The sequence below is a fragment of the Strongylocentrotus purpuratus genome, unplaced genomic scaffold (genome assembly GCF_000002235.5).
Source record: "Strongylocentrotus purpuratus isolate Spur 01 unplaced genomic scaffold, Spur_5.0 spur5_scaffold_21, whole genome shotgun sequence".
Classification (NCBI taxonomy): Eukaryota; Metazoa; Echinodermata; class Echinoidea; order Camarodonta; family Strongylocentrotidae; genus Strongylocentrotus; species Strongylocentrotus purpuratus.
In genome coordinates, this window is record NW_022145607.1 from 39,458,185 (window position 1) to 39,474,270 (window position 16,086).

The 16,086-nt window shown below is 38.1% G+C and overlaps 1 protein-coding gene across 2 annotated transcripts in view; it reads left to right on the forward strand.

The window, feature by feature from the left end:
* Positions 1-4,308: 4,308 nt before the first annotated feature.
* LOC100891797 (low density lipoprotein receptor adapter protein 1-B) overlaps positions 4,309-16,086 on the forward strand; it is a 29,699-nt gene continuing 17,921 nt past the window's right edge. The window contains exons 1-6 of one of the 2 annotated variants that reach the window (XM_030994775.1): positions 4,311-4,484; positions 5,888-6,030; positions 9,356-9,468; positions 13,352-13,466; positions 13,911-14,055; positions 15,471-15,611. In XM_030994775.1, coding sequence (XP_030850635.1) covers positions 4,448-4,484; positions 5,888-6,030; positions 9,356-9,468; positions 13,352-13,466; positions 13,911-14,055; positions 15,471-15,611 — 694 coding nt within the window. In that variant the 5' untranslated portion in view covers positions 4,311-4,447. Of the gene's footprint in view, positions 4,485-5,887; positions 6,031-9,355; positions 9,469-13,351; positions 13,467-13,910; positions 14,056-15,470; positions 15,612-16,086 lie in introns of both variants that reach the window. The other variant, XM_030994776.1, reaches the window with a different exon arrangement.

The following is a 16,086-nucleotide window of genomic DNA, read 5'->3' on the forward strand; positions in this document are numbered from 1 at the left end:
ATCCCTCCGACCCCGGAGTGGGAGTGAGGTGGGGGGGGGGGGGGGGTATCTTCTTATTCTTTTCTCCTTTTTTCTCTCTCTTCTTTCTTTTCTCTTCTCCTTTCTTTTCTCTTCTCCTTTTTTCTTCTCTTCTTTCTTTTTTCCCCTCTTTTTTTTGCGCTGCCAATAGGGGGGGCCGCGGCCGTTTCGGCCCCCCCCCTGGATCCGCCACTGGGGGGGGGGGGGGGGGGATGAATTCAGACAAGGATTAAGAGTCGAGAATGGTACATCGAATCACCTTCTTTCTTTAATATTCTAATGAAACGTCAGAGCTTCCGTGCTACGCGCGGAGGAAGGGAAACTTGATTCAAACATTAAGGATTAAGAGTCGAGAATGGTACATGAAATCGACTTCTTTCTTTAATAATTTCATGAAACGTCAGAGCTTCCGCGCTACGCGCGGAGGAAGGGGAACTTGATTCAAACAAGGATTGAGAGTCGAGAACGATCCAACGAATCGTCTTCTTTCTCTAATAATTTAATGAAACGTCAAAGCTTCCGCGCTTCGCGGGGGAAGGGGGAATCTCCCCCTCCCTACACCCAACCCCCTAAAGAGCGCGCTTCGTAAGTGATTCCCACGCTTTGCGTGCTCACTACCGCCCCCCTAAAATGAAATCCTGGCTACGCGCTTGGGGAGGGGGTGTAATCTGCCACACGCTTCTACCTCTTGGTTGCTTTGATCCATTGCCGAAAATATTATGGCACCTATCATCCCCCCAACCACGGATACAAATCGACACCCTTCGGATCCCATAATACGCACACTGCAAAATTGCCCCCCCCCCCCGCCCCTTTCCCGGTAAAAAAAAAACACCTTCTTATAATATCATCTCCCTTTCTTTCTTTTCCCTTCTCATTATTCTCTTTTTCCCTCTTTTCTCTCCACCGTCTTTCCCCCTTTTTTCCTTTGCCGCCTTTTCTCTCCTCTCTCTTTCCCTTTCTAGTTCCCTTTCCTTTTTCTCCTCCTTTTTTATTCTTCTTTCTCTCTTCCCTTTTATTTCTTTTCCCTCCTTCTTCTTTCCCCGCCTTTTCTCCCTTTTTCTTCCCGGCCCCTTCCCCCTTCCCCCCCCCTTTTTTTTTTACCGGGGGGGGGGGGGGCACGTGTCCCCTGTGCCCCTATGGATCCGCCACTGTATTCAAAAGAAAATTGAAATGTCATTACTTGAATACATATTGGAATCCTGATTCCTGACTATTTTAGTCTCCAAGCTGTATATTTTTGTTGCTGAGTAAATAACGGTATATACTGTACATATTCTACTCATAATAATTAAATTTTTAATATTAGCTGCAGATATAATCCCTTCCCTTTCCTTTGTCTTTTGTAGTTAATTGTGATGTCGGTTCATGTATCCATGTAATCTCCCTTGCAAGTTTTAGCGTGTATTTGTATTTCATAAAACTATAATTATGTCATGCGTTGGAGCCTATCCACAACAAGCTTTGCTTTTCCACAGGCTCCGCCATTGTCCCCTTATGTTCAACTGAACGACAATTTTTGAATAATTAATGTGTACCGGTATTACAATGTAGGACCTTTAATTATTATAATAATTTTCAATAAAATATGCTTATACACTCTTTGTAATATGAGATTGTGGAAACCAATAAACTATCTATCTATCTATCTATATATCTATCTATCTCATTGCCCTTTGTACTAGCTTTGACACGTGCCCCATTTCTTTTCTAATAACGGTATTAATTAGCCCTTTCAATAAGACAGTGTCCACTTTTCTGCCACCTGACTGAATTAGAAGAAGAATCCTTTGAAGAATGGGTTCGGGTCATCCCAATCCGAAATTTATCACAGATAAAATTATTATTCAATTTGCATCACCCTGGTACTCTTCAAATTACACATTCACGTAGGCGAATTTTCAATAGCATTTACATTTTGCAAGCGAGTAAAGCGAGCGAAAAAAACCTATACAATTCAAAGTCACCGTATTATAGACTTTATTTCGATATAAAGATACAGATGGGATATATCCGGCAGCTTGCTTCCCGAACTCTGAGGCGATATTCGATTAATTTGATTTAAATTTGCAGGGCCCGCCGGGAGAGCAGTTTCATATAACTTAAGTGGCTACCCTGGGTAAATAAAACGTTATTATTCTTATTATTATTTTAATTTTCCGACTTCCACTATTACACCTCACTCCCAGTGGGGGGGGGGGGGGGGGGGGGGGGGGGTAAGCACCTCGCTCCCTGAATTCTGTTTTCGTTCATTATGGACGAAAAAACAACACTATTTGATTTCTTTTCATTTTCTTTCGCAAGTTAAACAAATATAGTATTCGAGGAATTTAGCTAGTCCACTAATGGAGTTTTTTCGAATGTTGAACCTAGTATGGAAATGTTTTATACAAACCATACTTGGGAGGTGGAGAGCAATTCGAATTAACAATTCTGAGTTCCTCGGATAGAACTTAATACTGTGCTTGCAAGCAAGGCAGAGAGACCGTCTCTAAACGGACTAGTATATCCCATTTTTGAAGATGAAAAATAAGCCTGGGGCGAAGCGACTGAGCTTTAAAAGCCGTCAATCCCCTGCATGGTTTCTCACTAAAACGGCATAGTTTCTTAGCATGAGTCAGGTTAAACTGACCAACCAACTAACCAATCAGATTTCATTCTCGCATTTTAAACCCTTTTAAAACACTTTTCATTTGTTGGCTTTACTATGGATTAAGGGATCGAATAATCTTCCTTAGAGACGCACACATTCTCTTCACTTTCTTCCCTTTTTCAATTCTTCTTTTGGTTTGCGTTTATTTTGACCGCTATAATACCAATGGTTGCCATACATAACAAAACAAACCATTCATTTAATTACGAGGATACCAAATAGGCCTACTTTGGTATATATTGTTTTTTTGTTGCTATTATGAGTTTATTTTCATGATTTTGTTGTTATTATTATTTTGTTTAAACTTTTGTTTGTTTAAAACACATTCATAATACGAATTTCTGCAATCTGGCTGAAATGAAAAGTTGTTGAAAGTATTGGCAATAGACTTTTTCCAATAACTTCTGACAATGATTTTTTGAAAATGTTCAATTTTTTTTAGGACATGAAAACTTCCACATTTCACCAGAATTTCCTCTATATTTTTATAATATTTACACTGATATAAAATTTTGTTTCCTTCCTTATGAGAGAGGTTTATACACAATTTCGCAAATTTCTAAAGTCTTATATCCCTATCAGAGCTATCTTAGACCTTTTAGAATTCTTTAAAGCGATCGCGCTGATGCATAGGCTTACTGTCAAGAATCAATTTATTCATCAACGGGGACATTTTTTGACGCACTCTTTTCTATGAAAGACCACCATTATCAATGAGAATGAGTCACCCTGTCTGACAATCAGAAATAAATAAATACCAATACCTTTCCACGTGATTTGATTGCTTTATTCGTTTTTCATCAGGGAAAACAATACTTTCTGACAAATTTCAGAAACGCGGGGGGAAAGGGTAGGCTCTTTTCCCGAATTGTGTCTGCATAATACCCTTCAATCCCTGTTCGGGCAATTTGTCTAGTCTGCAAGCACAAACCCTAATTTGACACTTTATCAGAAAATCATTGTGCCTTGAGAGAAGCCTAGCCCAGTTACCTACTGGTTGTAAGGAGCAGATAAAGTACATGGCCTATTGTAGTCTTATAGTGCAGACTCTGCTTGCAGACTACAACTTGTCTGCCCAGTGGCGGATCCAGCCGGCGGGAAGAGGGGGGGGGGGGGGGGACCAATCCGTGAGAAAATATTAGTTGCGACTCAGCCGTCGGTAAATGAGCGGGGGGGGGGGGGTATAGGAGGCGCTTTTTTGGGGGTCCAATTTTTCAGGAAATATTTTGCGCCGACTCAGTCAGCCGGTAAATAAGCGAAGGGGGGGGGTTATTATCCTTTTTTTTTTTTTTTTATCGTTTTGGGGGGCTGGGGGGGCCGGGCCGGAAAAATCGCTACGTGGATCCGCCCCTGTGTCTACCATTCAGGGTCCCAGCTGAGTTGGAGAAACAGTTTTTTTTAAACCTGGAACCTAGGCTACTTCCGCAATATGGTGTGACTGTTTTTGCACACGCCACTTTACTTTGTACCATATTTGGGCAACCCCATCAATGACTTCTTTTCGACGTCAGAATACTACAATTATTCCTTCGACACACTCTGCATGCAATACCGTACTGATATACTGTACTGATATGATGTGTGTACGGTGTGTGCATGTATTATGTGTGTACGTGTATAGGGTTCGGTACGCGCCTGTAGTATACGTTGTAAACAAACGTGTAGATCTACCATACCCATGATACCGGTAAGCAGCTAGCAGAAATTCGATTCCCGGACAATATTTCACCGAAAAGTGTTTCTAGGTCCATTGACTGTGAAAAACACACCTTGAAAATGATGAAAAATCGCTTTAAAAAAGGAAAACACAGAAGTAAGTTTTACCGGTGTTGATTTATATCTATTAGATCTAGACCCTACTATTGGATTATAATGTTGAACAAATCAAATTTTACCGAGCTCAGCTCTGTGACACCGACACAGTGTAGTCTATACGTGAGTCAGTGAGCGCTAGTGAGTCAGACAGTCGACAGCGCGGCGCATACGTACATTGTAAGACTGACTGAGACATGGTTAGATCTTCCGAACACATTTCAAGTAGATCTAGATCTAGGGGTTATGGGAAGGGTAGGCCCTTTTCACGAATTTTCTTTACAATTTCATTACACCCTAGCTCGTCCATGTTGGAGGATTTGATGATAGGCTAGTATAAGGGGCTGGTTGTGAGATAATGAGAGGAGGAAGGTGCCCTGCCTTTCTGTATTGCACAAAATATTTATTTCTTGCATTTGAAAGATATTAGATCTAGACTAGATCTAGTCTAGATCTAAGTTAGATCTAGATCTAGATCTAGACCTAGACCTCTAGACTAGACCCTAGTATAGAGTCTAGATCTAGGCCTAATAATAATAATTACCGTATGTAGGTCTACATGTATGTTGGTCAGTAGGCTTAGACTATAGTCTAGCCTAAGTTATATAGTCTATTTGAGATGAGATTGAGAGATATTCTATTTCTAGACTTTCTAGTCAAATTTGGCGCTAGTGTAGACTCTAGGCCTAGTTCCGTATCCATTTTTTTAGCAATTTTTTTACCAGTTTTTTTACCAGTTTAATATCGATTCTTAGCAAAGGAATTTTAGCCCAATTTTTTTACTAATTTTAATCATAATCATATATTGCATTTTCCACCTGAATTTGGATCACATCCGACATCTGGAAGCCTCCGTTTAGGGCTTCGATGTCGACGTCGTCGCTCAGTACCGTCTCCGCGCTATAGCTCTGCACCTCAAACTGAAGCTATCAGTCTAAAATTATGCAAACTTTGCGTGTATGCTTTATGGTATTATGCACACGCACGATACCATTAACTATACCAGAAGCTTGCATAATTTTAGACTGATAACTTTGAGTTGCAAAGCTATAGCGCGGAGACGGTACTGAGCGACGACGTCGACATCGAAGCCCTAAACGGAGGCTTCCCGATGTCGGATGTGATCCAAATTCAGGTGGAAAATGCAATATATGATTAGATCTATGATTGAAATTAGTAAAAAAATTGGGCTAAAATTCCTTTGCTAAGAATAGATATGAAAACTGCTAAAAAATGGATACGGAACTACACTAGCGCCTAAAATTTTGGGGAGTATGAAACGCTACTACTAGGCCTAGTAGCTGTACTGCCTAGACCTAGTAGTAGTAGTACTGGCTTGCCTTAATTTGCTTAGCTGTCTCCGTCCATGTATTTTCATCCAATCTGTTCATGTTGTTCCCACAGAGTTCCAAGATGACTGGGAGAAGTCTCATGAGCCTGTTGTAGAGGGTGTCACTTTCTTTGTCAAGTATCTTGGTGTGGAGATTGTCAATTTACCCAATGATGAAACGCACACCTCAGAAGCCATAAAAAAGATCATTCACAGGGTAAGATATACATGATCGTAATGTACTATGTCTCGGCCTAGCCCAAGACCTCAGGTCTGAATCTGATTAGAACAGAAGGCAGGGCTGTCGACTTTGGGAAACTGCTTGGAGGGAGATTTTTTTTGTTGAGAAAATATTAAGTGCCAAATCCAGCCAGGGGGGGGGGGGGGGGGTGGGTAAGAGCACATTTTTTTGGGGTATACATTACGGTTTGGCGGGAGATTATTTCATAAACCGGGGGATTCCTACATCGTTGGTGGGAGAGCGGCAGGAAGGCGTGGTGGCGGGAGGGTTGACAGCCCTGCAGAAGGTATGGTGGTCAGAATCACTCCAGCAAAGCATAGAGAGTCAATGCTAATGCGTATTGACCTCTAGCACTGCATGCTTGCTGTAAGGGAGGTATTATTAGACCTATACACAAATATACACCACACAATATTACATAGACTCTACACAATCATGTCAATGCAGCTGTAAGCAAAGTTTAACACTAGATTTACAATTCGAATTTTTAATTTATTCTTTTTAAAGGGATCGTTTAACAATGTTAAATCTGAGATACACGGCCCTACGTGTTATCAGTGTCTGTGATATTATGTAATATTGAAGCCCTAAAAAAATTGCGCTTCAAAATGATCAAGAAGTGCCTCAAAAAAGTAAAAATCTTTGAGTGACCGGTTTTACCATACTCGTTTCCCCCAATAGACTGTAGTGTTATGAAAACCGTCAGGCGAACGGTTTTCAAAATGTGTATTAATGATTGGAATTACAAATTTTGAAAACTGTTCGCTGAATGGTTTTCATAACACTACAGTCTATTGGGGGTAACGAGTATGGTAGAACCGGTCACTCAAAGATTTTTACTTTTTTGAGGCACTTCTTGATCATTTTGAAGCACGATTTTTTTAGGGCTTCAATATTACACCATATCACAGACACTGATAACATGTAGGACCGTGTATCTCAGATTTAACATTGTTAAACGATCCCTTTAACATCAGTTAGTTAAAAAAAATGTATTTTACTGCTATTTAGGTGTCATCATTTGTCACTAAAGTACCGATTTTTAGTGAAATCAGTTGAGTTTTGTACAGTGGTGTTTGAAATGTTGAGAATCAAAAGCACAGCTTTTACTACACAGCCAGGATAGTGATGCTCCTATGTGTGGTCAGAATGGGCTTTGAATCTCTGCTACAATCCTGTAGCAATCTAATCTAATCCAAATGGTATCTGATAAAGCACTCTTTCCTTGCAGTTACAAAGCTCTTAACACATTGTTCCACATGTATGGACCACTTAAACAATAACATGTCATCACTTAGAAAAAGACTTTGTGAGTCAAGCTACACAATGTCAATATACACACACGCATACACAAAAAAGAATGAGAGAGAGAATTAGGCACCTTACTACTCATGTACAGTATTAAGCAGTATGAATTGCGAAAAATCATTTCATAAGGATAAGAACAAAAGTCATCTTATAATTCCATTGCTATCTTTACTGCCTTGAAAGAACAATAATTATATTGCATCTGGGCTGTAAACTTCTTAATAGTTATGATATGAATTTTTTACTTTTCCATTTCTAAATTTCCTGAATTCTTCTCATCTTGTCTTTTTAACAATTGCTCAATCTCTTTGCTTAGTTTTTCTCTGACTTTTTAACCTACATGTACATCCTTTTGAAATTTGCCTTCCCTTCTATCACCTTTAATATGTGTTTCTTTTCTTTTTGTCTTCTTCATCAATATCTCACCCTCTATTTCTCCAGCTGTCAGTAACTCTTCTACTGTAGTCCTAATGTCACTTCTCAAGTATTGATTTGAATATAACTTTCTGGCAGATTGATTACATGTGCTTTAATTTGTTGTACAGTAAATGTTTTTCATCATACTTTAAAGGTAATACAAAGTTTTGGAAAATTTTGAAAAAGGCCGGATAGCGATTCTTTACAATTGTGATACATTTGGATGCCCCTGCGGATGTATTATAAGCACTAGAAAAATTAGCCCCTAAAACACTTCTGCTTTCCAGTAAAATTGAATATAAAAATTTACCAGTGCTCCCGGTAAATTTTGATTAATTTCAAATAGCTTATACGGCTATCCAATGGTAGCTGCGACCATGAAGATCTCAGAATATGCAGTTGTGATATATGATTTCCAAACGGGAATAGCAAATTGGTAGATTTTAGTCAAGAAACATTGTTTTAAAGCTATTTAATATCTTCCTTGAGAAGGAGCTATACAACATAAAGACTCTATTATTTACAATTTCATCACTGTAGACTCGATTTTAATCGCGACAACGATCACTGAATGTTGTAGGATCGCATTTGCTTCCAATATATGTTCATTTAAACCAAATTCATGACCCCATACCAAAACTTTGTATTACCTTTAAGTTCTACATTATGATTGTCTTTTATGTATATTTTCTATACCAATTTTGTATACAGGTATATATTTGCTGTATTGTTTTTATCCAGGGCCCTCAAGGACAGGAGGCAACCCTGTGTAAATAAAACTATAAATAAATAAATACACATAATAATGATAATTCACGGTAGGCCTATTGATAATGAACAATATTTCTCTTACATTTAAAACATCAATTTAAAAAAAAAATGAAACTCTATAAAAACCAAATTTTGGGGGTGTTATAAAGTGGAGGGACATTTTACATTTTCCAGAGACAGTTGCATACATCATGGAGTTACTCCATGCATACATGTACCGGTAAGTAGCTCATACTGTTAGACCAACATTTTAGTCTTTTCACCAGCCTGCTGCAGCTGGGATTTTAAAATAATTTTATGAAGAAAATTTCAAAGAATATTAAACATGATCCACATGTATCTACAGTAGATAAAAAAAGTAGAAGACTTTAATTTCCATTTTCTTCTCCCCCTTCCCATCTTTCCTTTCAATGGAACAGCATCAATCAAACTGAATTACGGTAGTGAGTATGCAGTAGAAGCACGCTATTTCAGTACAATTTTCCAACATTAAAAATTTAAATTCCTTGTTGGTTGTCAGTCAGTGGTCGGCTACTGATCAACCTTTTCTAAACCATATACTGCCTTGTGATAGTCAGCAATCACTGAAGATCAGTCAGCAATTTGAAGATACTTGATATCTTTTGTCTTCCCTTAGAATGTTAATAAGAGCCAGAGAAACATTTGTAGTCTCAATATTTCCAGAATGTGTCCAGTTGGTGATACAAGATATGGTATCTTTAACATATCTGTTTAGGAAATCTTATTTTTATTTATTTAAATATATGAGCATATATTATGTGTGACTGTGTTTTATTATTGGCAGGCAAAGTATGGATCAGGCAAGGTGAGGAAAGTAGCGTTGACAGTGACTCCAACATCACTCAAACCTACAGATTTAGAAACAAATGAGGAATTAGAGGAAATAGTCATTCATAGGTATGTATTTCTGAGATTATTCTTACGGCTTCATCGCTTGCCTCTTTCAAACGTTAATATGAACAATGCCTTTTGAAATCATAAAATATGTTGATTTTTTAACGTTACTACACCACCTGAAGTATTTATGCCCAACTATTCTTTGTGCATAGGCCTACTTTTTCTCACACAGACCGCTCGTTTCCCTTTTGTTATGTACTGAACTACAGTATGTGTTGTACCTACATTGTAACTATATATTTAATATATTCCTGGAGACCAGCTTTTGACAGTTCAATGGCCTCTGCTGGCTTCACCACAGTCTCAAGTATAAATTCTAGGTGCTCTAAATTTGTTCTAATATTGTTTCTTGTTTTGTTGTGTTAATCACATATTGTATGTAATTGTTATACATTTTTTTTATGAGAAGTGGAAAGAAATGAAATGAAATGAAATGAATGGCAATGTCTTGAAACATTCTAACAATTTCCAATTTGTGACCATTTAGTAGGACTGGGACCAAAAATACAAAAAATTAGGTCTCTGGGTCACACTCAAAGAGTGTTTTCATATTTATTTTTAGTCTTTCAATACAAACTGATTTGAGCTTTTCTCCAAGTCCCGATCTCTCTTTCTTTTTTCTGCTCTGCTCTGCTCACATCCTAATTCATTTTTTTCCCACAAAGCATTACACCTTTAAAAAAAAAAAGAAGAAGAAAAAAAGAAAGCTTTTACCAGAGGGCTTCCTTTTACGGTAAAGGTAATACAAAGTTTTGGTATGGGGTAATGAATTTGGTTCAAATGAACTTAAAGGTATTACACAGTTTTGGTGTTGGGTCATGAATTTGGTTCAAATGAGCATATTGGAAGCTATATGCGATCCTACAATATTTAGTGATCGTTGTCGCGGTTGGAATCTAGTCTAAAGTTATGTAATTGTAAATAATAAACTCTTTATGTTGTATAGCTCCCTCTCAAGGTCAAGATATTAACTAATTCTGAGATTTTCATGGTCGCAGCTATCATTGTAAGGCCGTAAGCGCTATTTGAAATTTATCAAAATTTACCAGGAGCACCGGTAAATTATCATATTTTCTCGAAAGCGGAAGCGTTTTAGAGGCTAAATTTTGTAGTGCTTATAATACATCCACAGGGGCATCCAAATATATCAAAATTGTTAAGAATCACTATCCACCAAATTTTCATAATTTCCCAAAACTTTGTATTACCTTTGATTGGAAGCATATGCGATCCTACAATATTCAATGATCGTTGTCGCGGTTGTTATCGAGTCTAAAGTGATGAAATTGTAAATAATAAACACTTTATGTTGTATAGCTCCCTCTCAAGGTCAAGATATTAAAGGAAACCGAACCTCAAGTAATAACTTTACTTATTCTGAGAGATTTATTATATTATTGTCCATAAATCTACAAGATTCCCCACCAAAGTGTATGAGAGAGGTATAAAGCAAAAATAAAGTACAGTTTCTCAGCACAACATGGGCATCGCCATTTTCTTGATTATGTGACGTACTATGCGAAGTCGTTTTTCAAGTACCGGTAAATGTATTGTTACGGCCCTCCATCCTAGAACGGGTCCTGGATGCTGGAGGGCTGGCCTGTCTCTTGCCTCTATCACCGTCATCTGACGAAGAATTTGCCATCCTAAATAATGCGAGCGGTTTCTATTTGGCTTGTAATTTAGAGGCCCTGACGTGGCTCCGTTTTCCCGAAGTATATGAGTGTGGAGATGAGAGGTGTTTTGGATAGCTGGATGTGTATTCTCTATGAGAGGGTTATATTACATCAGTCTATGGAGACTCAACTAATTACACGTTATGAAACAATGGATTTGTTTAACTGTATACTTTATTAATACAAACATAAGTCAACTTCTCCAACACGTTATCATAGTTAACACCGACACCAATTACCTGTATTAATCTCAACAAGTAGTAAAGGCAGGGATTGCCTTTTGTAGGAACTCTATTTCTCGCTTCCAGTCCTTTTCCTTACTTTAGCTCAGCTGGAGCAAAGCGGAGAGTTCGCCATCTGACCAAGACGAGAGCCAGCATCGAAGTGACGAAATATTAACTGGTTACTGATATTTATAGCATCTGAGACGCTCTGAGAGCTGCTTTACGCATGGTGCGTCCGTAATCGCGCTCTGAGCCCTTACGCCCCAAAAGCTTACTGCCCTCTACGTTTTCTGCAAGATAACTACCTGTTACGGGCTGGTCCGTTACAGTATTCAAATTTATGGATGCTTCCTTCCCAGACGTTTGTGGCGATGAAGCATTTCATTCACCTGCTATTATCCTTTGTACTACGCAAATTGCATAAATAAGTTAGTGCTCTTCTGGGGTTAAGGTTTCTCATAAACAAAATAGATTTGTCAACCGCTATAGTATAGTATTTATAAATGAATTTTGTTACAATTGTGCCCCTAATTTTATTTTTCACCTAATATAATTTCTATTATCCCAGTTATTACTTTTTTGTATTGAAAAGTAAAGGTTTCGTTATTGATTTAAATTTTTTTTCCAACTATAGCTTGGTGCATGATACATGTACAACTTCAACAGGTACGTCACATTTTCAAGAAAATGGCTGCGCCCATATCAAGCTGACAGGCATCACATCATGCCAGGAATGACTTCATTTAAATATATCTTGTACATTTTCGTAAGGAATATTGTACATCAAAGGGCAGGAATACATCTCATTTTTCAGGATACCTACACTTATTCTTTGGGTTTAGGTTTCCTTTAATTTAGCTATAAAACAATGTTTCGTGACTAAAATCGACCGATTGGCTATTCCCGTTTAGAAATGATATATCAGAACTACATACTATGAGATTGTCATGGTCACAGCCATTATTGGCCGTACAGTGTAGGTGCTATTTGAAATTTATCAAAATTGACCAGTAAATTTTGATATTCAATTTTTCGCAAAAGCAGATGTGTTTTAGGGGCTAAATTTTCTAGTGCTTATAATACATCCACAGGGGCATCGAAATATATCAAAATTGTAAAGAATTGCTATCCAGCCAATTTTTAAAAATTCCTGAAACTTTGTATTACCTTGTATTAGAGTCATCAATATCTAAAGAAAAACATGTAGTTTGGCCAACTCTATTCAAAATGGATAAATTATGGCTCTTGTTGTTGTGTTGCGCAAGCAAAAAACAAACAAAAGTGTGTTATCAGGGCTTCAGAGCTGCCAACTATTCCGTTTTTGCTGAAATTACTCCGTTTTTTCCTCCAAATTACGGTATTACATTTTTCCTTCATAAAATACATTTAGAAATAATTCATACTGCACGTCAAACAACTACCCTATAATGTTGATTTGATCACAAATTCAATAGAAAACTAAGTTTAAAACATACTTGAAGAGAAAAATATTCTCAAAAAGAATGAAATGTTGATAATACCAAAAAAAAAATAAAAAAATACCTGCTTGTAAAGTTGTATTGGAAAAACAGCATGAGGAATGGACATTTCTGCATTGGAAGTGGGTCGCGCATGGTTGTACATGTAAGTTTCAATTTAATGAATTCCTTTCTTTTGCTTGAAATTACTTCTTTTTTCCATCATGATTCCTTTTTTAAGGTCGCACAAGGTTGGCAGCTCTGGGGCTTGATCTACTGAAAGCGATTTAGTTAATCTATGTGTTTATTTGGCTCTGCTCATGACCATACTCGATGACTGAAAATTTGAGCAGCTTGTGCGTCATCATTTTCATGTAATGACTCCTGAAGTTTTAATCCTTTGGATATATTTAATTCATAATCTCAATTATATTCTCACAACAAACAAAGCAATTTTATAAGGATATATATATAAGCAAGGATTAAGATGTATTTTATTTGATGTATTTTATTTGATGTCTCTTAGGATATCCTATTGTACAGCAGACAAGAACAATGACAAAATCTTTGGATTCATCTCATGTCACTTCAGAACAGAGGTCTTAGAATGCCATGCCTATTTATGTCAGAAAAGGAAAGTGGTAAGTATGTAAAATAGAACTTTGTAGATGACTGCCATCAGTGATGTTATCCTTCTACAAATCACCATGATTCTACTCTCCAGTATTTGGGTCATATACACTTGGAGAGCTACATGTACATGAACATGTAAATGTACATTCTGAACCTTAGAGTGCTATTTAATTTCAACCATTATTTTCCTTAAAAAATGAAACAAGCACACAATTCATAATGCTGAAATGGGGTAAAGGAAACACCAAATACGAGAGGTAAAAAAAAAAAAAAAAAAAAAAATCCCATTTGTAACATTTTTGTTTGACAAAAGTTGACATTTAAGCAATGGGAGAATGTTCCCTTCTTCAACAAAATCACACGGTTTATCAGGTATGCTGTATAGTGAAATAACAATAATGACAGTTTGTGTTTACATACTTCATGTGGTATTTTTTGAAATATGAAATCAGGCAGAAGCCCTAGCCCTGACAGTAGCGCAGGCATTCAATCTGGCTTTTGATGTGTGGAAGAAAAGCAGAGTGGAGAAGACAAGCACTGGCTCAGAGGAGAAAGATGAAAGCACATCAGATGACTGTGGTGAATTATCAGATACAGGTAAGGGGCATGACTCAAACAGCAAGACACACAGAAATCCTCTATTATCAGATACAGGTAAGGGGCATGACTCAAACAGCAAGACACACAGAAGTCCTCTGTTATCAGATACAGGTAAGGGGCATGACTCAAACAGCAAGACACACAGAAATCCTCTATTATCAGATACAGGTAAGGGGCATGACTCAAACAGCAAGACACACAGAAGTCCTCTGTTATCAGATACAGGTAAGGGGCATCACTCAAACAGCAAGACACACAGAAGTCCTCTGTTATCAGATACAGGTAAGGGGCATCACTCAAACAGCAAGACACCCAGAAGTCCTCTGTTATCAGATACAGGTAAGGGGCATCACTCAAACAGCAAGACACACAGAAGTCCTCTGTTATCAGATACAGGTAAGGGGCATCACTCAAACAGCAAGACACACAGAAGTCCTCTATTATCAGATACAGGTAAGGGGCATCACTCAAACAGCAAGACACAACAGAAGTCCTCTGTTATCAGATACAAGTAAGGGGCATCACTCAAACAGCAAGACACACAGAAGTCCTCTATTATCAGATACAGGTAAGGGGCATCACTCAAACAGCAAGACACACAGAAGTCCTCTGTTATCAGATACAGGTAAGGGGCATCACTCAAACAGCAAGACACAACAGAAGTCCTCTGTTATCAGATACAAGTAAGGGGCATCACTCAAACAGCAAGACACACAGAAGTCCTCTATTATCAGATACAGGTAAGGGGCATCACTCAAACAGCAAGACACACAGAAGTCCTCTGTTATCAGATACAGGTAAGGGGCATCACTCAAACAGCAAGACACAACAGAAGTCCTCTGTTATCAGATACAGGTAAGGGGCATCACTCAAACAGCAAGACACACAGAAGTCCTCTATTATCAGATACAGGTAAGGGGCATCACTCAAACAGCAAGACACACAGAAGTCCTCTATTATCAGATACAGGTAAGGGGCATCACTCAAACAGCAAGACACACAGAAGTCCTCTATTATCAGATACAGGTAAGGGGCATCACTCAAACAGCAAGACACACAGAAGTCCTCTGTTATCAGATACAGGTAAGGGGCATCACTCAAACAGCAAGACACACAGAAGTCCTCTATTTTATTTTAAATTATTTTACTGGTTTAATTGACTAGTTCAGTTTTAATTATGATTACCGTATTTGCCGGCGTAAAGGCCGCATTATTTTTGGAAGAGAAAATATCAAAAAGTCCTATCCTTTAACACACAGTTATCTCCTTCTGGCAATATTATATGTTATTTTTTGCATTTATTGACGAACAAACTTATCTGAAATTATTATGACATAAACAATGGTGAAATGAAATGATATTGAATTGAAAGAGGAAGAGGTAATGAGAGACAGTAATTGTGTATCATGTAGGTTCACCACATAGAAAGTCAGCACCTCAAGCTATTCCAGGTTGTGATTCTACTTCAAATGGATCAAGAACTCAAAACCATTGGTCTTCAGATGCTTCAACACCTTCATTACAACCCCCTCCTATGTCTGTCTGTAACAAAAGTAAGTTAAGTACATTTTACTTCAAACTTGTTTTATTTTGTCTTCTTCACTTCATTTTTATGCATCCGCTACAAAGTGGCTGGAGGCATTATGTTTTTGGGGTGTCCGTCCGTCCGTCCGTCTGTACGTCCCGTTCTCGTGATCGCGTTATCTCAAGAACCAATTGATGGATTCCCGCCAAACTTGGGTCATGTATATATCTTGCAGAGCCAATGAACTGATTAGATTTTGGGGTCGCGAGATCCAAGGTCAAGGGTCACAGGGCTCATTATGTATGCAAAAATAGCTTGTGATCGCGTTATCTCAAGAACCCTTCGATGGATTCCCGCCAAACTTGGGTCATGTATTTATCTTGCAGCGCCAATGAACTGATTAAATTTGGGGGTAACAAGGTCAAAGGTCACAGGGCTCATTATGTACTCAAAATAGCTCGCTTCTGTTTTTGTTTGTAAAATTGCTCCATGGCGGAGGCATC